Source organism: Spodoptera frugiperda, chromosome 25 (genome assembly GCF_023101765.2).
Source record: "Spodoptera frugiperda isolate SF20-4 chromosome 25, AGI-APGP_CSIRO_Sfru_2.0, whole genome shotgun sequence".
Taxonomy (NCBI): domain Eukaryota; kingdom Metazoa; phylum Arthropoda; class Insecta; order Lepidoptera; family Noctuidae; genus Spodoptera; species Spodoptera frugiperda.
This window is the reverse complement of record NC_064236.1, coordinates 14,452,103-14,476,551: the sequence shown is the minus strand read 5'-3', so window position 1 is coordinate 14,476,551 and position 24,449 is coordinate 14,452,103. Positions and strand designations below refer to the sequence as shown.

Sequence of the window (24,449 nt, the reverse complement as noted above, 5' to 3'; positions counted from 1 at the left end):
ACTTTTCATTAGTTCCAATTTCGCCCACCTGAACCGATAACTTGGTGAAGTGAAACTATACATTAATATTATAAGAATATGGAGCTACAGTGCAACTGCGCGGACCGGGCATAAATCAATTGAAGAGGCGTCGCCGACGGGTCCGGTTGATTTGCTGTTGTTCCGTGTCTCCGAGTTGCTGAATCGCACCATTTTGGAAATGGACTTTGATTTATCAAGTAAGTACAACTTCTATTAATGTTATCGTAGGGAATATTCACTGTGTTATGTAAATGATTATTGAGATTTAGGCATAGGGTTTTGTCTCTGGGTCCCGACGGCTGTGTGCCGTAGCTGATTTCTTTGTATCTTTGATAAGTTATGCCGTACTCGATGCTTACGTGCGAAGATATCTTGAATGCGATCGAGAAAACTGTTGTGTTCTTGTGCTCAGCAACATTAGCCTTTGCCTCTATGATTGAAAATTTATGAAAGCTCTGCATTTTGAAGTTCTGGAGCAGATGACGATTTAAGCCCTAGCAAATCTTTAAAATAATAATTTATTATATGCGTATGCATAGAATTATTATATGCAATTGCCACTGAACAAGGTCAATGATAACATGGTCCAATTATAATGGACTAGTTACAGTAGCACTGACTCACTTTATATCGCCCCCCCCCTCCTCCTACACACCTTTTTAATATTTATTTGTTAATATTTGGAATTTGTTAATTTTCAGATGTCCTCGACCTAGATGACTGTGATGTCTTCATGGAGCGGGAGGAAGCAGAGAAAAAATTCGCAGAAAAAATGAGCTCGGTCGTGGCCGTGGCTGGAACGTACATCAAGGAGAAGAACACTATCGTGATCGCGGCGATCTGCAAGGACCCCAACAACGGGGTCCGTGAGAAGCTGGACGACTATCCCGGGGATCCCTTCACCGAAGAGGAGCTGAAAGACATTAAAGATCTCATGGAGTCTAAAGAAGCTAACCAAGCTAAAGACTCAAGTGAGAAAAAAATTTTTAAAGATTTGAAGGATTGGAATCCTTCTGAGCTGTCCGCTGCTCTCAACAAGGAAAAGAAAAATGAGTAATCATTTACCTTGCCTTCATGCAACGCATGAAGTATCTATATGTGTTATGTGTGCGTGTACTTCTTCTCTATCTACCCCTTATATCGTGTATTTCCTATCCCAATGACAGAGTTAAATTATTTCCCACGACAATGAGGTATTTGTGCTGATTTGATCAAAAAACATCTTTACATAATTACTTATGTAAACAAGTTGTTCAATTATCTACTTGAAATTAACTCTGTCCCCAATCTTTCTACATTCTTGATGGAACGTCGGATCTTGATGTATGTGTGTTTTAGTAATTAAGTATGTGGTATTTATTTCTGGCATATCAGGCCAATGTACAAGACTTGTATTTATTTTAAATGAGTACTATTTTTATATTCATTATTTTACATTGAGTTATTAACTCTACAGGGTCGAAAAATATTTTATTATAATTTAAGACCATTTTTTGTAATATTTTTAGATCAAAAATGAATTTTTGTTTTAGTTTAACCATGTATCAAGATGTACTCTTCACTTTTGACACTTTTATCAAATAAATCTTTCTAAATGTCATTGGTTTTTTATTGAGTACTACCTAAATCACATTTATATTACTACACGATAAGTGTAGTTAATTAATGGTGATTATTATTAATTATTTTCGTTTGGTACCGTAAAAGTTTATGAGACTAATGAATTATTAGTATAATATTATTATTATACAATAATATAATTATCTTTTGAGAAAATATACACAGTTAATGAATAGAATTGTCTCTAAAATCCCTTGTCTCTTTTAAGCCAAGTTAGTCAGTCAAATTTTAAACAAATATCATATGTACATATATACATTACACAACATGACACCGCATAAAAGGGTGACAGTAGTGTTGTTAATACAAAGTTAGCATACATTTTAAAAATATTTTGTTTAACAAATAAATAAATAAACTTGACTGAAGACGTTATTTAGACAAAAATACTAGTCCCTATAATCACCTGAGTCAGACCTTTTACTGTAAATTAGGTGCCATCATTAAGCCCATTCAGTAATAATATAGGGAGAGAATAAATTATTATTCTCACATAAATGAATAATTAGTCTCATAATATAAGTACTCCTAGTGCTTATTATTGAGTTGTAATTTTAATTACTACACCCTAAGGGTCATGTACTTAATATGTAATTCACTTCTGTAGGTATGTTAACATTATGCAACAATACATAATAAGTAGTGGTAATTCAAGTAAAAGATATGTTAATGGGAACAGCAGACGTTTAGGTATTTTTTAATGATAATAAATTATAATTTCGATAGAATATATATAGAATATATACTTAGAAAATGTTTGCTAGAACTTTTTAAAATATGGAAAGAGGCGACATCTCATCATTTTAGCGAGCAACATTTATCTTCGTCCCGAAGTACACCTGCGGGAGTCTGTCTGTTTACGTTCGTCTTGAAGCTACAAGCCGTTCGCGGTTAGATGAGTCTTTTTGGTCTAGCATCAGATGGGAAAATTGCACTTGCGCACAAACTATGTGCATCAATCAATAAGAGGATTTCAAACTGCGTTGTTCGAGCGTCATTTTAGCCATTTTGCTGCTGATTCCGGGAAGTATCTTCACTTTAGTGAAAAGTTATTGAATTCGCGGAAAAAATGGGTAAGTAGTCACATCGTTGTTTATACTTTTGTGTGATATTGCAGTGGTATGAATGTGTGAGTTGAATAAACCGGTGCGATAAGTATCTTAGCTTTATTGTTCCTAATATTTGTCCAGACAATGGAACACATTAGCGATTCTTAAGTGGTGTGTGTAATTTAATATATATTTTACAAAACAACTTTCATAATAAAGTAATTTCTAGTGGGTTTCTTTTAAAGTTTTGAATAAAAAAGCTGGTTATTTGTAATTAGCGGCGGTTAATAATTATTTATTAATGTGTGCGTGTATTTGTGTGTTGTGCATGAATCTTGTGTAGTGATTGCGGTTTATTTGTTGTTGTTTATGGCACTAACACATACATACTGTAACATGTACATATAATGTTATTTAGTGTTTTATATAAGTATATCCAGAGGTAATGTTGTTAAAATATTTTGTGCTGCATATTGAGAATGGCATATGATAGGAAGGTTGAGATATAAATGATTTAGTTTATAAAATGTAACAGTATTGTTTTCAAAGGGGAAAGCAGAGGTGATGGATTAATTTAAACTAAAAAATAGATAGTAGTAGAAATGGTATGTAAACAACATATTAAAAAAAATATGAATTAGAAGTTTAATCTTTTAAAAACATCCTATTCGACACTTTATGTGTGACTTACTGATTTAATTTTCTGTAAATTTTTAATTTAATTGTATACAAGCAATTGTATTAATTGTACGAACTTTGAAATTAATAGTTAAGTCAATAAATCATTATTAAACTTAAATCAAAATTAACTAATACACAGATAAAAGACAAAAAATACATTTCCTCCAATAACCACCTGATTGGATTAATCACCTACTAATCTAGTAATCACTTAGGCAAAACGACACGAGACAAATAGGTACATTACATCCACTAACTTCCACCACTAAATGTTTCAGAGACGACCCAGCATCAGATCAACATCAGCCGAAGGATCAGAACCCAGGAGTACGCGATGAAGTACAACAAGGACGCTTTGCAGGACGATGCCTTCAGCTACCGAAGTGACATCATCACCACGTCACTGTACTGCGCATGTAAGGACTGCATCAAATTCTGTTGCTACAGGAAACCTATCAAGTGCATTGACCCCTACCTCATGGACATGAGGTACACCTTCTGGATCTACCAGGGCCTGGTTAAAGCCAGTAAGACTACTACTGCTGCTGCCACGGCTACCAGTACTTCTGCTGGCACGGCTGCTGCTACTACTAGCAGTGATGAGCCTAAACCAAAGCGCCGTAAGTGTTAAGCTGGGTTTATTGAAGTTCACGGTTCAATGTGGTTATACTAGTCGCGGCAGCAATGAGGTCTGGGGAAGGGGTTTGACATTCGTTGATTTAGCTCAATAAGTACTGGGGTAACAATTATTACATGTGCTAACCGATTTTTGTGCCAAATCTACATTTAGATACTTATGACATTGTGTATTTACAGATATCTTATATATCCCTAAAGTAATGCTGCTGTACTGCGATTAGTGAGAAATTCTTAGCGAATAACAACTTTATGATGCAAATAAGCTACTAAGGCATCAAACCTTACGAGATTGTGCCATTATGAAAATATGCGATATACTACATATAAGTATACCACAATAAAAAATGATGTAGGTTTTTGATATTTTTACAAGATAATCTGGAATACGATTCTCAGATTGCTTCATGTAAGACATAGTATACCGCTAGGCCATTTACATGAAATACATAAGCACTACAATAACTAATGTAGATTACAATTTGATGATAGATCTGTCATCACTGCCTTAAGTCGTGACTTAAGCCGCACTGTTCCGTGTTAACATTTTAATCTTATAGCAAGTTTTTACTCTTAGTGTGTTCCTTAAAATAACACCAATTTAGAAATAAGTCATTTATACTCATCTAGTTAATATTACCTAGATACAATCACGTTTTTTGATTGCTATATACCTCCACACAGAGTTACTAAGTTTGTTTTTATATTAATAATGAAATGTCCAAGTAATTTTACAATTTGTTTTTGTATAATTGTTAAGTTTTTCTTGTCATTTAATGGCCATTGTTTTAGTTTTAAGATTTGAATTATAACTTTAAGTTACGATAACAGTATGAGGTATATTATTGAGTGGCAATGTTAAGCTTAAGTACATGTTTGATACATTTTAATGCTAAACACACTTTCATTTTCAAATACAATCAAGCGTTATTCTTGTCCAAGGTGTAAGCAGACTTGACTTTCTTGAACACTATTTGCTTAACAGATCTGTCTACAGTTTATTTTTGGTATAAAAAATCTCCCTACCTGTTTATTGATTGTGACCCTAGTTGCTATCAAGGTCACAAAGGAGTGACCTTGGATTGGGGTCCTACCGTACCCTAACGAAGGGTGCGTATTGCGTAGTTGTAATTACCGACGCGAATAACGAATATTATGCAAAAAAAAAACAAAATGTCGGCAGATAAGTTTTACGTTTTGGTAAAGGATGAAGCGGATTTTTAACATAAAATTATGTTTTTATGCTATTATAAGAAAATAACCAATATTACTGTTAATCAATTCATAACACAGTCTAAACGGGATTGTTTTGATAATAATATGTATTCCGAGTGCCGCAAAAGACTATAATTTGTTAAAGATTTGGCACCTACTTATAATAACTCAACTGCAATGTACTCCCGTATTTCAAACATCATATTATACTGTGAACATGACTTATTCGTCAATTCAAGTTCTGTGGACAATGGCTTTTTAGCAGGAATTTTGATCTTTGGTAGGTACATCTCTAATAAGATTTGTTATAAAAAAATCACAATAATGTACCTCAGTAAACTTATTCTCACCACTGTCAAAAGATAGGGTAAGATAAAATAAATAAGTGTGACTATAAGGGCACCATGAACACCATAGCGGCGCAACCAGTCGCTGCTACCAACTAAATGTATATATGTAGCTCTATAGAGAGTTACACACCTGGTATCTGTCTGCCTGGCGCGCAACCAATCTGGCGGCGCGACCAGCGCGGACTGCAGCACAATGTTATTGGTCGCGCACCCACACTGGTCGCGCCACCACTAGTTAGTTACTCTAGTTCACTCAGCCGGTAGCCTGGCAGCCAGTGCTACCTCGTCATGGTCTATTTTGATACTGTCGTAGTGTGGTGTGGTGTGCCTGTATGATGTCCAGTTTCGTGGCTTATGGACACCACGGTGGCGCGGCTGGTTGCACCGCCATGGTGTTTTGGTCAAATTATAGCCCTAAATATTATGAACCTGCGATGGGTGCTAACTTGTTTGTAATGGTTTTCAATCCATGAATGTTTGTATGTTAGTGTGGTTACATAATTTGTTTTTGTGATATATTATGTTCCTTGTTATGTAACTCAATCTGGCAATTGCCTTGATTTATTTATTGTTAAGTATTGTATTAAGTGCAATTTGTTTGAAAAACGCACACAAATGACATAAAACATGTTACACCAATAATCTCTTAGTTGAAATAATTTAATAGTCATTTTAACTGGGTTTAGGCCGCATATTGAGTGTTATGAATTCTTAATTTTTAATAATTTTGTTGAGTAATCTATTAATGAGACATTCTTTAATTTAACTGTGATTTACTGTTATATTTTTATCTATCATAGGTAATAATGTAGGTAAGCTGTAGCTGTTTCAATATTCGATTTAGACGTGGTACTTCTGGCGCGTTGAGTATTTTACTCAGCGCTTATATTTTTGTAGCTGAATTACATAGGCACCAATATATACCAATATTTTCTTTACTCCAGCATTAACCCATCGAAAGCCAATGGCAATAGGTATATTATACACAATATACTTATTACTTTAATTCCTATATTATAAAGTAGAAAATAAATAACTTAGTTTTTTAATATTTTATCATACCTATATTATTCAGTATTGTAGGTAATTCGTTTTTATAAACATATAATCACTTTTAGACCCTTATACATTTAGGAACTGATTATTGTTCCTGTTTTTATCTAATAACATAATACAATATGCGATAACTTATGATACTCTCTAGTTGTGATATTTTTACTCCATTCATGTATTACGGCAATATATGTCCCTTAGTAATAATTTGTGTTTTATTAATAATCCTTAGTAAAAAAAAAAACATTCCACTTAACTATAACAATGTTAATCTTGATATGACAACAACATATTATAATAAACATAAAGAAATACGTCTAGGTTTTCTCACGATGTTTTCTTTCATCTATGTATGTATGTCAGTAATGTCTAAATAATCTGATGTGACTGATGGCCAGGTTTCCAACCCGCACTCTCGGTCTCATGCATGAGAAGCGGGCGTCTCAAACTGCCAGGCCACCACCATGAAATGTTACACTTTTCGAAAATACACTTAATGCTGACTGTAGGATCATAGGCGGTGCCGGTGTGGGCGTGAGGTCGCGGGAATACTGCTATAAAAGCGCGCGCGTATCGTCCCGCCTTAAAGATACTCTTGTTGCCTCGGAACCTTGACGGAGCGCACACTAGCTCGGGCATTTTATTTAAATAAATAATTCAGATTAAAAAAAGACTATTGTAATACAGTTCACATTTACTTTACAAAATATTGGTCCTTGGATCATAAAGAAGAAACAATTATATTACTGAAAACATCACCGTGAAATAAAAGAAGGCGTTTCATTTCGCTGGTGTTTATTCTGAGGGAGTATTATTGTATTTGAGTGAGTCCGTGACAATTAATGTTCTGCTTTTTTTTCATTAGGTTCATTTAGTAATTTCAGCTTGCTAAGTAATATTCGTATTTATACCAATAATTCGTAACAAACGTAAACTATGTAGAATCAGTAGGTTACTACTAACACGTGCATTGTTGAATGTTGCACCAATACCGGTTCTCTTTGTTCTCCAATCAACCTTTTCTTATTTATTAAGATCATAAATCATTAGCAAACATTTAAACCTGATTAAAAGTAGTTTCATTGTATCCGAATTGCAGCGCGTAGGCTTAGCAGAGCGTTTTAGTTTTGAGACCTTATACTGTGAATTTGATTTTCAGACAGAAACTGAAGTGCTTGCTGGTGATTGCGACTCCCCATTTGCTGAGCGTGAGGACTTCGCCGCCAGTTCTTCGGTCTAGTCTCGAGTGGTACTCACGCGCAGTCTACTCGGTTCTTCTGCCAACATGGCCGGGTCGGAGATGGGCTGCAAGGATACTTGATCAGGTGAACATAATTCAAACAGTTGAAGGAAATAACTACATTGGCTTGAGTTTAGGACATATTTGATTGATTTATGACCAATAGTCAAGAGAAACTCAACTTTTATAGTTCAAAATATTGAATGTAAATAATGTCATTATTGTATGGGATTTGTTATGTGATCGTTACAATAACAACCGTATTTTAGTACATAACCATTTTTAAACCTTATTTGAAGTAGAACCAATGTTAATAACCAAAAATTTAAAAAGAATCCTACTCAATATTGGTCTACTAATAACAAAATTAAGGAACATAGGAAGAATAAATTTAATTTATTTTCATTTATAAGCAGGAAAGTACACTGGTTTCAATCAGTGGAGTTATTAGCTAACATTAGTTTAGAAACCAACATTATTTCTGCTTATATAACAATTATTTCAATAAAACAGATTATAAGTCAATTCAAAACAATAAAAACCTTTACAATAATAATTATGTACTAAAAAAACTATTTTAGTCCTCAAGAAAAGGCAATGTTAATGCAGGCAATCTTTTCGAAACCTATCTATAGGAAATCTTGTTTATAAAGTTTTCATGAATTGCTTATCTTATGGATATTCTAAAAATGATAAATTTTCATATTGAAAATTACACAATGCAGAAGAAAGTATAACAAGTTTTTGCATTTAGAGGGCAATTCTGATTCCATTTCAATTCACTTTTTTTCTGATATGCTGCTTTTGCTATCCAATTCCATGTTGTGCTATCAGCCAATTTTACGCAGCTTGCTACTTCTGCGCATTTCTAAATGTTCACAGCTGATGGAAGTGTCTGGCGAGGCGGGTATGAAGTACACTGCGCACCTATTGCTAGGAAATGGCAGCACGGGGAACTTCATTACAGAAAGCTTAACAAAACATCTGATTTTTTTACGACGCGGTTCCGGCATCAAGGTAACATAATGTATTAATAATCACGTGTCCACCAGTAGACCAGAAAACAGTCTTGGCACCTTTAATAGTTTTTATGCTGTGCCTTTACTGAAAATGTCGAGCAACATATTTATTACCCGGTGTTACTAAGGTCCCTAAACTTTCGTAAATAACAACCTCGTATATTTTCCATCAGGTCTAAAGCTAGCCGACCCGGCTTTTAACGTTCCGTCTGTCGTAAATATCCTGATAGGCGGGGAGATTTTTAGGAATGACATAGGCAGCAGTACAATAGGTCTAGGAAAATTGATTGATTAGTTTCAGTTATTGCTAGTCCGTTCCTATGTCACTCCCGACTTAACAAAATTCTGGGAGCTTAGCAGCATTTCCCCAAATCATTTGATTTCTTTTGGAAAATCTTTTTGAAAAAACATCACTAATGGAAGATATGTTGTCACAATGCCTTTGAATGAATGCCTCACTCCTCTTTCCTCCGATTCCTAAAAAAATATCGACACAAACTTTTGATTTTCTAATTGGACGACCATTCTTATCGGTACCATATCCTCAGGACGTTGGAAGGCACATAAGGCATCATTTTTGAAAATGGTTCTATAAAGTATACTCCTCTCTGTTGCAGGCCAACCTTAAAGTTCCAGGGGGAAGTGAAGCCGGGAATCCTGATTCTGATCAAGAACAAGACAGGCTAGGTTATGAATATCTATCCTGGCGTTGAGTTGAAGACGCTGAGGAGCACCACATATTGTGCCTACAACGGCATCCGCCCTGGCTTGAGAGTATAGACTACAAGTTTAAGTGGAAGGCTTTTTAGACTTGTAGTCTATACTCAGGACCTAGGAATACGTCAGTAGATGACGTAGGATCATTAGACATTACGCTTTCCTCGGCATGACGGAGTGCAGACTAACTCGAACATTTTATTTTTATACATTACTCTGAATTAAAAGTATTGTAATACAGTTAATTTTTACAAAAACTTTTAGTAGTAGGATACTAACTAATGAAAAACTCCTGTTAAAATTTCAGGTTCTTAACAACCTGCATTTGGACTAAATTTGTTAATTAAATATCATTGTGCATATTAAAAGCTTGAATTTCACCTAATTTCTATCACTGACTAGGGTGTTTGAAAAATTTAGACTCACATGACATGACTCTTAGTATGTTCAATGATGGCTTTATGAAAATAATACTTTTTGCTCATTTCTCCTTGAATGTATTCTTGCTGGCAAAGGCATAATAATACCTTGCTTACAAAATGAAACTTTTTCATTTCATAAAATTCCCAATTCTAAGAATGTTGAATGTAGAATAGTTTGTAGAGTAATTCATTGAACCCCTTCCTTGTGATTTGGCGATGCTTCTTTAATATATACTTTGTTGATGCTTCAAGAAAATGATGATTTGTGGTGGTATATGGTTATCAGCTAACTTATATATACCTTGAACTTTAACATAATAATATGTTTTATTTTTACACATTTTTTTTTAAATAAACTGCAGTATTGGTGTCTTCACTTTGAATACTGATATCTAATTAAGTTTGAATCAGAACTGTTTATGTTATAGAATGGAAACTGGCATGGCAATATCATTTTATTTCATTAAATGAGATTTCTCAAATTACTGTGTATATTTTGAAGATTAATATTAGTAATTTCCATACTTGCTCTTGGTAAAATGTCCTTATTATGTGAAGAATCCAAATTTATATGTATAATGTGCCCTTTGATTGAAAAGCTGTTTTCTATGTCTACTGAACTACTATAAATTATAACTGTTACCCATATTGGTTAAATAGTGATTTGTGAATATTTATAGAAAACCCGTATTTGTGTGATTAGTTTTTTTACCACTGATTTTGGCCATAAAATCGCCATGGGTTACCTTGTCAGATTTACTAAGGGATTAATGAATAAAACACCAGATAAACGTAAATAAATTAATATAATTTTTAAGAGACTCGAACGAAAACGTGAACAAAAAAAAAACTGATCAAATAAAACAACTCACATTTTAAACAATATAAATTACATTTTTGAGTTTCGTTGCATTGCAAATATTATTTGCGTTTCATGTCATAGGGGCATAATTTTGAGTTTGAAAAGTATACAAAGCAAATGTACCCAAATAAATGCCACAAAGAAGCATTATCAATAATAAATTACGACTTGTTCGGGGCTGGAATTAAATAAGTCCAGCAGATAAGTAATAAACACCTGCATAGCCAAAATAATGGTTACTACCAAAGTTTTAAACAATAATGACATCGCTATTTTAACAACACAAAAAGTCGAAATCATTAAAAGCTCTTTCCAAAATTTTTGTTACGAGAAAAATAAGGAACAACAGGACGATGCCAATCCCTAGTCCGATGAATAAAGACTGGAATAGTGCGTCGATGACACGTCCGTTGCTGTCGGCTGAATTTGGGACCACGCCAAGTTCTTCTGGTAGACGCGCGCCAATGACCCGGTCTTCCTGTAGGAAGGCTGCTGCTCCTGCAATTCCACGGCGGCTCCGACCTCCGCCCGGAACACAGGAGTACAGTAGTATGGGTTGAATGGTGATACTTTTGCTATCGACTAGGAGGATATGAGTCTTAGGACTCTGGCTGACCGGTGAGCTGAGCTGATAATCGCTCAGTGTCTTTTATTCTTCACACACTAATCTAAGCTCCAGTTGATATAACACAAGATGACACAAAATGACAGACTGACATCAGGGACACGTAACGATAAGGTGCCACAAGACGAAGCTGTAAGATGCGCAGATTAACGATCTGCGTCCTCCCGTAAATATTTAGTTTGGTAGGCGACAAATCACGATCGTTCTTTATGACGCTACGCAATCGTGATTGGTGGTTTTGAATCACGTGACCCGGTACAAGGAACATTGGTTATGTATGATACTATAAATTGTTATGCCTTTAAATAGACTGTGGCGCCGCCCCGGAAAAATGGACCATTTAAGCCAAAATTTGTGACGGATTGATGAACATCTTTTGAATACTTAACAATCTATTTGTTTTAATATTTTTTTTAATTATCAGTTTATTTATACTTGAAAGTAATCAAAATATAAATATCTAAAAGTAGTGTGTTTCATAACGCAACATTCTCGCATTCTTATTTTTAAACAAATAGTCTTTTTGGATAAGTCACATCATTGGTGAGTATCATTTAGACGGATTCTGTGATTGGAGGAAATATTAGCGGTAGTTTAGGTTTATTTGGGGTCCACTAATTAGTATAACTAAGCTTTGACACTGTTAGTAGATAGGGAGACCATAGACATTTCATTCAAAACTCGCCTAACGCAGACGGAGGCTGCGAGATTTGATCTCGTCACCATAGAGCCTACAGAAAATATCATAAGGTTGCGAGATTGATTCACTTCCGGTTGCAATGTTGTCATCAGTGAATAGCTTTTATCTTAACGAAAACTGTACATAATTTCTACCATTTTAGGAACAAATTATATGTAAACATTATTGTAAAGTTTATTCCAAGTGAATAATGGGATATGGATATTTTTCCAAAAATTCCTTGAAGACACTGGCCTGAAATGCTCCTAATCCTTCAAAAATAATTGATTCCTTGTGTGTTTTTCCTTCTCGATCAGATTACAAATTAATTAGGGGAGGTACGATATTATTTTTCGGAATATTTTCCCTATATTGCTTATGCGTCAAATTACCATCTAAATAAAATTAATGGGCGTATAGCTCATCAACAACCAAATGCCAACATATACATAAAGTGGTATATTTATAATTTGTATTTCTTATTTTATATTTATTTTCACACCGGTCTCAGATTTATTATTAAGTATATAATACATTATTGTTAATTTTATTTAAATTTACTACAATATTTATGTCAGAAAATCATACTTTTAATAAGTTTTGCTTTACAAATACTACCAACTGCTCAAAGTCACAAAAGTTTAAACTACATAATAAATTCCTTTCATCTTTCTTATTCAAGTAAAATATGCCCAAAATTTTATTACTTCTTTTTGTAATTAAAAGTATCTCTTCTCAAACTTTCCGTAAGTCTGAATATGTCAAATAAAAATGAACCTGTTGATTCGTCCCTTAAAATTTATTACCACGACGTCGAAAAAATTAACAATTTTTTTACTACTTTAGCAGAATCCGAATGCGAGTAACACTGCAATTATTTAATCTGATTGGTCGGATATTTTGAAAACGGAAGCTTAAGCTCCGCCCATCAATCAATAATTCCTCATTTCACTTGTGGAAGGTGTTTGTGGAGCTTTGGCTGTAAAAGCTAGTTTGTCTTTCATAAAAGTTTTGAAAAATTATTCAAGACGACGGTCTTAAAGTGAGTATTAAATACCTTTTTAACATTCGCCCTGTTGTAAGTAAAGTACAACTTCAGAGAATACTTCTGTGCTGTAATCTTATTCTTGAATACGTTTAAGAAATACTTGTATGTTACCAAATAAATATTTCTTAAACTTAATGTATTTTGTTTCTAGCTTTACTTTTACTGAAAATCACGCCGTAGAAAGATAGGCGTAATATACTTGGGGCAATGATTTTATCACCATCTTGATTTCTATTTATAGATTCCATTAATTTCCCTTTAAATTTTCTTTTAGAAGTGGTTTAAGTATTAATCAGATACGGTATCTAATGTATAACATAGTTAAAATTTGTGCTCACTAATCACTGGTTGCCTCCTTGAACAGTGAACTTCAAATTAAATAGAATAGAATGTAACTTAACAATTATATTTTCCCGAGACTTTCCGTTGTACTCATAAAATACTACGTTAAACACATAACTAATGAAATTTTGGTATCTAATTCCAGGATGAACCTCGCCCAGGCCATCCGGAAGGCGAAAAAAATTAGACAGTATCGTAATCGAATGAAAAAAACTCTTTGGCAGTTGATCGAGGTGGTTGACCCCGACAGGCCCTGCGATCATCCTGATTGTGGAAAAGACGACTTTGTGCTTTGCAAGTGTGTTACTGAAGCACTCATGGAGATACGGCGAGCCCATTTCGCCAAACGAGTCAACCATGAGGCTGACTCTGAAGAAGACGCCAACTAAGTCATCTTCGAGTACTCCACTCATCACCTTGTACTTTCTTCTCTCACAATCCTGTAGTCTGTCTGTCTGTATACAGCCTGTGTATTTAGCCAAATAAAACTCGTGGCCAAGTCTTCTGCACAAGACTTTATGAACACTCTGTATATCTCTCCGACATATCAAATCATGCCACGTTGGCCGTTTTTGAAATTTATTTTTAAGTTAGCGTATTTTTATTTATCAGATTTTATGCTTAATGCTATGATTACCGTTCTTTGTTTGTATTACTATTTTAATTGAATATATTTTATTGTTGTGTTATTTAATATTATAACTTTGTTTAAATGATTATTTTAGGTGATTAGGTATGCCTCCCTTTCCTATTCTAAAATAAACTTTCTCTTCTACCTCTTGATTCTGTGTTTTATTTCATTAAAAATAATTACAAAAAATTTAATGGGACAGCCATATTCTGAGAAGACTACCTAATAAAATAAAATAAAGAAGTTTTCTCACAAACAATCTTTAATAATTGTATAAATTATTATAGACACGATGAGGTAAATACATTTTTTTTATTAATTTTAATTTACTAATTAAACTTACTATCACCTAGACAACCAATACCTATTGATCTATATTTTTGAATAACAAAAGCGCCTTGATAACTTGCGAAACAAAAACAAAAATCTCAAATAGACATGGATAAATTCATAGTTAATGACTTAGCTAATATCCATTATTTAACTATTTATTTTCACCAATTGTCGTTCCACTGCTGGTCAAAACTAATATCAGTTGCATACATAAAAAACATAGAATGATATCAAATAATTTGCTCTCTGGTTAGCGATATGAGAAAGTGTTTGTTTACAAAATAACTGCCACTAATTGGGACGAAAGCTTATTAATCTGAAGTCATCTAATATAATTAATATGAATACCGTTATATGAAATAAGGATTATTCATAGACATTTGTGTAGGAGGTCGGCAGTGTCGGGGAGATCTTTTGTTCAAGCTAAGACTGTCTAGTATCATTACATTTGTACATAATCAGCCTTCGGCACATGACGTCGTCGAGGCATATTATAATATTTCTATAACAAAGTCTATGGAAGCTGTGGAACAAGGAAATAATTTGCACTTGCGCACAAATAGTTTGTGCATCGTCGTAAATCAATAAATAATTTTCAAACGTCTTCATACACGGGTGGAGGTGCGCTTTTGTATTACCTAAATTGTGACATTTCTAGAAGTGGTGGGTGTCGGTTAGCTACCTGTTGAGTGAACATTAAGCGAAGCCGCTGTCGCTACGTAAGTACATGTTTTTATTGTCGCCTCGCACCGAAAGGCGGCAACATCGGCGTGTAAATTTGTGCCGTAGTAAATTCTAAGATTCTCATACTGTTTCCAAAATGTATTTATAACTATGAATGCGTTTATTTAATTGCAAGTGATTATTGTCGCTGTGTGCTGAACGTATATTGCGAAATTACCTGTGCGATTTATGCATGGTTTCCTTTTGATTAAACTTTTTATTGCTTAGAAGTTGGTGTGCACCAGATAAGTAAGTGCTTAAGAAAATTATTAAAATATTGTATTAATTTAAAGATTATATTCTGTTATAATAAGATATGAGTTCATAGAATATTAATGTACTCTTTACGAAATAAATAATATTTCTACCTACTTTTTTCATATATAGTTTAGATTGTTTACTGACAAATACATAAATATCATAATTTTGTCAAAGCTATGTGTGAATGTGACATTTTCTTAATATTAACAAGACTTTAAGCTTAAGTTAAGTTCTAAACTTTTAGTTATCATACCAAATAGTGCCAACAACAGGTAGACACGATAAGTGAGTTTAGGATATAGTATAATTCATGTGAATTTTAATTTACGTAAATTTATCATAGTTATGTTTACAACATAATGTTATACGATGTTTATCTTTTTTTACCGGTAATGTTTAATTACAGTGTTCTAAATTTGGTTCACTGGCATTATTATTGAGAATTATTAATTGTACATATATGTCGCAGTAAGATAGATAAATCAGTAGTATAGGTTTAGGTTTAGAATATCTTTATTTCTCATAAGAATCGCATACATAATTCACTTATGAAAACAGTGTTTTACATAAAAGTAATTGAGAGCGCACAGTAGTATGGATGTAAATCACAATAATAAAAAAGTGCAAATATAAGGTTAATACTATTATACTAATATTATCACAAATTAACATAATCGATTCACAAAATCGGGTAGGCCAATTCAACCAAAAACCAAAACATAAAGTAAATGCAGGTAAATCAATAAATTAATCGATCATTTGACAGAATGCAGAAACATAGGTACATAAATTATCTTTACTAGATGTGGCATTGATATCATGGTTTGTAATGAGTGTTTTTTTTTTGTATGTTTATGTATTCAGTAAAAGGAAATCATAAAATAATACAATTTTTTTTATTTAAAAATGGAATGTTTGAATAATAGCTAATTCTCGGAAAAAAATTGACTGGTGATAAAAAAATCCGGCTGTATATATTCTACTAAAAGAAGTGCCTGTAAGAAGCATTAAATTTAGCGCTATGCTATTCTAGATGTCATGACTCTTCTTACCTGAAAATAAATCAAAAATACTTTCAAAGAAACCAAGATCTTAACTTGTTGATCAGATATAAAGATATCTTAAAACTGTTTGACTTTAAAAGATTTTCAATGTTTGAATAATTCTATTTTTTTTTATGAAACACGCGGTAATCGAGCACACGTATTACCTGATGGTAAGCAATCGCCGCCGCCCATGGAAACTTGAAACACCAGAGGCGTTACAAGTGCGTTACCGGCTTTTTGGGAGTTAGGAATTTAAGGGTTGTTGTTCGGGAATCGGGGATGGGGAAGATTGGAAAAGCGGAGAATTGGGCCTCCGGTAACCTCACTCACACAACGAAAGACAACGCAAGCGTTATTTCACGTCGGTTTTCTGTGAGGCCGTGGTATCACTCTGGTCGAGCCGGCCCATTCGTGCCGAAGCATGGCTCTCCCACACTTACTAAATGTATTGTTAATGTTTTTATTCCAATAAAATATGATCATTCTAATTATAATTACTTTAATACGTGTTAATGTCATACATAAAGTTGATTAATAAAGACAAAACCATTTTCTTATTATTCATTTATGGTAGATTTATTTATTTATATTTATAGTATTATCGCGCGTCAATTATATTTCAATATTACTTATATCACTATATTTAACTTAAAGAATATAATAATATTATCAAGAACTAAAATAAACTATAAAAACCCAAAAACTTGTTTAGATAACATTATGTAAAATCAATTACCAATGGGCGAACAGTATATATAATAATTTAAATATTTCCTCAGGACCGGGTGGACCAGGACAGGGTGAAAAGTTGCAAATTAGTCAGATGTAGTTTTATCAAACACCCTTAGAGAGTAAGGTACTTGTTATAGTTAAGCAAGATATAGGATGAATGCTGACCGGTTAGCGATAAGGTTAATCCTAAAACTAGGAATATCACTCAGTAGTAGTCAAGGCAATCCTGAAAAACCCGTATTTTTACCAACTTCAAAAAAAGGAGGTGGTAATACATTCGGATGTTTGTTTTTTTTTTATTTGTTCACCGATTATTCCGCCATTTGTGGACCGTTTTTCAAAATTATTTTTTTGGTTTTATTCCCTAGAGTGTCCCATGTTTACTTAGTCCTGATCTGATGATGGAGTCCTGGGGAAACCGAGAGGAAGTATAGAAAATTGTAGGAGCTAGTAATGCGTCTGTTATGTTTTTCAAAAAATATTTATAAACACTAAAATTAAAAAGAAGGTCTGGAGTTGACCTGATGAAGGAACGCGGTACGGTATACAGTAACTACCTAGTGTTTAGGCTTAAATAATATGTATTGTTGGGAAGTTTAACATAGTCATGTAGTCTTATACTAACATGAAAAAAAATCTTAATCCCAAATAACCAGAATTATTAGTTGAAGATAATATATCGATAACATTAATTTATTCTCGAATTTCAGAAAGAAGCGGCTAGCTTCATAATGCGCACCAGTGAAATGGCAGTGAGATACAGGAAAACACAAAATGTTCCCAATGATTCTGACGAAGAATTGGAGAAGAGCCTAGTGACGTCAACAATATACTGTAATTGCAGGGACTGTAAGAAGTACCGTGCTAATAAGAAACCCATTACATGCATTGATCCTTACTTAATTAATATGAGGCATACCTACTGGATCTATCGTGGTCTGGTGACTGCTAGCACGACCCAACGAGCCTACATGAATGCAGCCAGCAGCTACCAGAACCAAGACGTGAAGAAGGACAATAAAGGGACAATAAAGGAAAATAAAACAAACAAAACCAAAAACAACAAAAAGCCAACGAAAAATAATAATACGAAAAAGAAGTAAAAAGAAGCTGACTTAGAAAGAAGACGCGTGCAAAAAGGTATGTGTACTAATTTAAAATCAGATTTTTATATTAATACTAGCGGACCCGACAGACGTTGTCTTGTCTACACGTCTTTAATTTGAAAATTTGTCGGATCCAACGTAAGACATTCCAAAATCAACAATTATTAATAAATTAAAAAAACATTGTCCAGCGGACAAAATTGTGAATCTAAACCATTCTAAGATCCCCTTGAACACACACAAAAAAAAATCATCAAAATCGGTCCAGTCGTTTAAGAGAAGTTCAGTGGCATACACACTTACAGAAGAATTATATAATATAAAGATAATAATTGATTGATTAGGTAAGGTCAAAGTGCTGCTTAATTTTTCTGGTTGAGTTACTTGTCTACACGTCTTTAATTTGAAAATTTGTCGGATCCAACGTAAGACATTCCAAAATCAACAATTATTAATAAATTAAAAAAACATTGTCCAGCGGACAAAATTGTGAATCTAAACCATTCTCAGATCCCCTTGAACACACACAAAAAAAAATCATCAAAATCGGTCCAGTTGTTTAAGAGAAGTTCAGTGGCATACACACTTACAGAAGAATTATATATATAAAGATAATAATTGATTGATTAGGTAAGGTCAAAGTGCTGCTTAATTTTTCTGGTTGAGTTACCTACGTTAGCTTAACATAATTTACTATTATGCCTATATTGATTTTCCAGAAACACGGTAAATACAAAGTTGTTACATAAATATTTATCGCTATCATAGCAGCATGCAAATTACCAAAGTTTGGAATAATTATCGTCAGTTTACCTAATAAACTACATACATGTTGTTCCTAAAGTCAACGTCCAAATGGCACCAGATGATTGCCAAGTTTCAACAGTTATCAGTAAAATATTAAAAATCTAAATATTTTTAAATTACAGTGATTTATGTGTGTTGCTACAAATCTTTATTTTTTCGTGTGTTTAAAAATACAGTGCTTCAGTAATATGAAATAGTGTTTCACTAATATGGAAACTGCTTTAATTTGGAAAAGGATATCATCTTTCGATGAACTGAGTAATTTGAATAAATTTTTCACCTTACTTTAAGGTACCGTCCTGAACAAATTCCACCAAAGTTGGCACATCTCCTTAGGGCACAAAAAACGTGAATATACATGTACTTCTTTATTTATATTCTTAGATGTAAGACAACAGATTGTTTTGGCTTGAAGGGTACGCCAACGCCAACATTTTAGGGCAAAAGTCTCAAATATTAAGTCATATTCTTGTTGCCAAGCGACGGAAATATAACTAGGTTACAAAAGGTTCAATAATAATTAAAAGGGAGGATATGGTGCCATTGCAATCAATAAATGAATTGTGTGAAGCTACTGCTTATCAGTTACATAACGCTATAATAAATTCATAAAAACAATGTAGTACTTACTCCCTTTTACCAGTTATGTTATGACTACCATTTTAATATTACGGTTAATAGGTCTGGTGCACCCGTGCAATTCACAAAGAAATGTTACAAGCTACAAGTTACTAGTTTTCAAACTTTTTTACGACGAAACGAGCCTACGGTTCACCTAATGGTAAGTAATCGCCGCCGGATTGTTGGGGAATCGGGGATTGGGAAGATTGGGGAGGAGCGTAATTAAACCTCCAGTACCCTCACTCACACAACGAAACACAACGCAAGCGTTGTTTCACGATGGTTTTCTGTGAGGCCGTGAAATCACTCCGGTCGAGTAGGCTCATAAGTGCCGAAGCATGGCTTTCCCACTATTGATTTATGTTATTTTTAAATATTAATCATTTACTCTTTTTCCATTTCAGGATACCACCAGGACTGCTTCACACAGAATTAGAACCTGTTACTTATTCCTGCATTAAGTGCTGTTCTTAAAACTTTTAAGGGAAGTTGTTAAATATTTTTTAAATACAATTTAAACATATTTTAGTTAAGAGAAACAAAAAGTTTCAAACTGGGCACCTTTTTAAAAACTATTTAGGTAAAATAGAATAGGATATGTTATATCACAGTCTTTACATAAATTAATGCTAATACGTAAAGGGTACTAAGGCTTCCAAAGAATACATTAATGGGCAATACATTCCTAATTAATTACACTAAGAATAGTACTATATAGATATACGGGTATTCCTAAATACAGAGGTATGAAAAGAGATTTTAATAAAATGAAATAGCAGAGGAATGAAAAATAATATTGCACATATTTACATAGTTTTACAAATACCGTATACAATCAATTTTATGTGTGCAAAATAGTTATTTGTATATATGGATATAATATATGCAACGTCACTTCTTTTTTTTACCCCGAAGGGGTAGGCAGAGAGAGATGTACTTTACGGCACGTAATGCCGCTAAATCTTGTTTATTATATTTTGTAAAAGCTTTGAAGATCTTATCTAAGCGCAAGCGGATGTTACAATTACTTATAATAGTAAACTTTATTATTAGATACGCAGGTAACCTTTTTGCACGAGTCCCTAAATCATTATGTGCCAACTATCTTACTAAGATTTTTTCACCCATTTCACCCACAAAAATTTTGTCATCATCTAATCAATATCATGTATCGAACAATCCAAGACTGATAAGTTGAATTTCAAGTATTATAACCTACTTATAATGATAAAATCTTTATTTAATTTTAATTTTAACTTTAGAAGGAAAATGTTAACCCGGTTAATTTTAAAGTTACTACATATCTCCTGTCTGTGTAAGGATTTAATTTCGCCACTGAGAGTGGACCTATAGTTAAACTATGAAACTAATTTTATGTGTTCAATTATTTGCGAGCTTTAATCCATACTAATATATAAATGCAATATGCAGGTACACAGATCTTCCATTTTAATGACAATTGTTAATTTAAGTTGTTATATTTTATAAGTATTTTGATATAAAGATGGGTGAATGTTTGGAAAATGTGTTGAGGATCAAACGATGTTTTTAAAGTTGTTGGCGTGTTAGTGTTTTAAGTTCATTGATAAACTGAAAATATACCCACTTTCAAGTCATATTGTCTCATAGTTCTCATGCTGCAACCGACATGAAAAAGTAACGAAGAGAGAAATATTTCTAAGATCATCACAATTGTATAAATCTTCAGTATTTGGGCGAAATTTTAGTAGTATAAAAATCGTGCAGTGTTAGCATTAGGTTTAGAGCATATTGGCTCCAGTTTTTCATATAAATTAGGGATATATGTAGCTACTACTTATGTATTTTTTGTCACCCCTAAAAATGTAGGGTGTTCACTAGGTATTTAGTTTGATTAGTAGTAAATAACATTGTATGTATCTTTAACAGAAAATTAGTATATTATACTAATGCACTATTATTACCACTTATCTTTCTTAGATTAGATACGATTTACTCTTTGTCTTCATTATAAAAATACTAGATTATTTAATATATATCACATTTAACCATAAAGATACCATTTCAAGACCAAATCTTTCGCATGCAATAAGATGTATTCAGAGTGATAAAGGATTCCTACTTACAGTACTTACAGTTGTTGAAAATTATAATATTTTATATATGAGAATAATCTGATTGATGTCTATTGTCTAGTAATGGAAAAGTGAATAGATTACTTTTGTTGTAAGTAGTTTTTATTATGTAAGAAAATATAATTTGATGTTAAGTCAGCCAGGTTATGTAGTATGCAGATAGGAAGTCAAGATTTATTAAGTACTGAGACAATAATAGCTGATTGACTATTGAGCTGACCAAAAAGTATACAATTTTGTATAACGAAACACTATCTCTGTACGGAATGAAGCTGATTGTACATTAGTAAATGTACTAGTTCTTAATGGAATATTTTTGTGTGACTTTTGAAAAGTTATCGTAATGTTAAAAACGTTGACGTTTATTAAATAAAGTAGGTTTATATTTAAACAAAATGCTGGTATTCAATGCAGGGACTGCATATCGGTATAAAATATTTAAATAGTACTAGTAAAATTTCACTACTCTTATTTGTATACCGGCTTTTAAAGCGTAATTTCGGTATCAGATATTAAAATTTGATTAGAAATATATGAGTACTCAAATGTATGTACTGAACTAATTTCTGTTAAGATGTTTTCAGTACAACAATTATTATAACCGATATTTTATTTCTGTACCGAAATACGAGGCGGCGCGCGTCAGAAGGACTGTAGCACGAAGGAATAAAGGCGGGGAGTCCCCTCCCTTATTCCTTGGACGGATGAGCTAAAGAATCGAGAATAACCGATAATTCATAAGAATATCAATATAATATAGATAAATTACCGCTACCCTAATCATCTGTTATATATGTACCAATATTATACGATACAAGAATAATTAAGATACACGAATCATGTCTGTTTGAATATCTGTACTGTTATTTTTGAATAACAGAATTTTTATGGTATGACGTCATACAGAAAAAAATTGTACAGAAATTTATACCGGTATGCAGTGCCTGATTCAATGTGTTTTGTATATTCAACATTTTTAGTAATTAGTTAATTAGGTCGTCCTCGAGTATACCACTCACTGTTCTTCGGTGCTGGTCACATATTTTAGGGTTAGTCGGGTAAAAGAATGGATATTGGACTGTTGTTGTAAATAAAGTGACACCAAACTTGTTTGTTTGTAATGAAACGAAAGGTAGCCTACTGAAAATGGGGATGATGATTCAATCAAAAATAGTGATAGTGCTACTTATTTATTTCACTTTAAAATTAGTGGTCGTATTTTTTGTTGAAATAAGTATGCTACGAAATGTACAAATATGACGTAAAATTTAATAAGCCCATACAAAATACAAAAAATGTATTGTTTCTGACATTTTGGTAAAAGTTATATTGTGTTTGACATTTCGGAAATACATTTAGACAAAATATAGTGGATGCAGAATTTGAATATTGGTCGTCATACCTGTTAGCAGTCTGCTAAGATTGTTAGTTCACGTTTATTATAAGTGCAAGGAATTGACTTAGTTGTTATGGTAAGTCTTAAGAGAATGATACGAATCTTTTTAAAGAAATTGTGAAAAGACTTGACATCTGAGAGACATGAATAAGAACGAAGTGATAGTAAGTGACACTATGATATTTATGCATACCCCGTTAGTATACCATAATAAGCATCAATATAGTATTTATGTATGTTCTAAGGGAACAATATATTATCTTAAATAAATAAAATGGTGTTTCATTTTTAGTAATTAACATAGCTTAAGGTAGCGACAGTAAGTTACTGCCTACACCCAGAGACATGTATTAATTACTTAAACTATGCGTCAGTAACGATTTTATCAGTGATCAAAAAGAATTTCTAAGGACTGGGTTAAGTAACCAGTAATAACTCTGAGTAATAAGTTTGACTTTTGATGGCAGAACATCAAATAATAGTTTGTATTGGGAACACACTGATGTGTTAGTTTATGTTCTTATGTTAGACTGCACGGTTAGTGGGCCAGCTGGACAACTAGTTGCTGCGCAACATGTAGCGGGTTCGAATCCCGAACAGAGCAACTCTTTGTATAGTCAATATTTTGTCGTCCCGGGATGTACGAGAATTTATATTTGTGAACGCATCCACAACACAGGAGAAAATTCTAGTGTGGGGCTCTTTAAAAAAAGAAAACGAAGTTGCAGTTACAGTTCAGCAATCCAAAATTTAAAAGATGATAATGCTGCCCTAATGATGTAAGGTGAACCCTATACCAAAGTTGAAAAATACTACGCTGAGACCCTTGTCAAATCAGTTCAGCCAAACGCGAGACAATCGCTCCCCAACATACATACATGTAAATAGAGAACTTCATTTTTTTTTTTAAGTCTGTTAAAATGGGTTTGAGTCTGAACAAATGATATCAATTAATTGCTTAACATCTCAACATACAACTTCTTTCATCAATACATAGAATATTATATGTTACATATAATTTACTTATACGATGATGATTGACACTATACTTTGGTTCCTGATGATAATTTTATAACATTAACATCATATCTTTTATTTGC

The 24,449-nt window shown here is 33.1% G+C and overlaps 2 protein-coding genes and 2 long non-coding RNA genes across 6 annotated transcripts; all 4 read left to right on the top strand.

Moving 5' to 3' along the window:
* Window positions 1-1,621, top strand: LOC118263201 (uncharacterized). Its single transcript, XM_035575061.2, has 2 exons — window positions 1-218; window positions 723-1,621. Exons 1-2 carry the CDS (start codon window positions 200-202, stop codon window positions 1,076-1,078), a joined length of 375 nt encoding a protein of 124 aa, XP_035430954.1. The 5' UTR covers window positions 1-199; the 3' UTR covers window positions 1,079-1,621.
* Window positions 1,622-2,569: 948 nt separating this feature from the next.
* On the top strand, window positions 2,570-6,803 carry LOC126912402 (uncharacterized). The gene is made up of 2 exons (XM_050704287.1): window positions 2,570-2,714; window positions 3,650-6,803. Exons 1-2 carry the CDS (start codon window positions 2,711-2,713, stop codon window positions 4,000-4,002), a joined length of 357 nt encoding a protein of 118 aa, XP_050560244.1. The 5' UTR covers window positions 2,570-2,710; the 3' UTR covers window positions 4,003-6,803.
* A 237-nt stretch (window positions 6,804-7,040) lies between these two features.
* On the top strand, window positions 7,041-10,505 carry LOC118263575 (uncharacterized). Of its 2 annotated transcripts, XR_004782609.2 has the most exons (4): window positions 7,198-7,449; window positions 7,785-7,950; window positions 8,748-8,882; window positions 9,502-10,505. It is a non-coding gene; the product is annotated as an uncharacterized LOC118263575 (long non-coding RNA). The 2 variants fall into 2 exon arrangements; XR_004782606.2 differs by having other exon boundaries at window positions 7,041-7,449; window positions 7,785-8,882.
* A 2,573-nt stretch (window positions 10,506-13,078) lies between these two features.
* LOC118263495 (uncharacterized) lies at window positions 13,079-23,614 on the top strand. Of its 2 annotated transcripts, none has more exons than XR_004782596.2 (4): window positions 13,079-13,231; window positions 13,725-15,262; window positions 18,016-18,445; window positions 20,244-23,614. It is a non-coding gene; the product is annotated as an uncharacterized LOC118263495 (long non-coding RNA). The 2 variants fall into 2 exon arrangements; XR_004782603.2 differs by having other exon boundaries at window positions 13,725-15,164; window positions 20,244-23,613.
* Window positions 23,615-24,449: the final 835 nt, after the last annotated feature.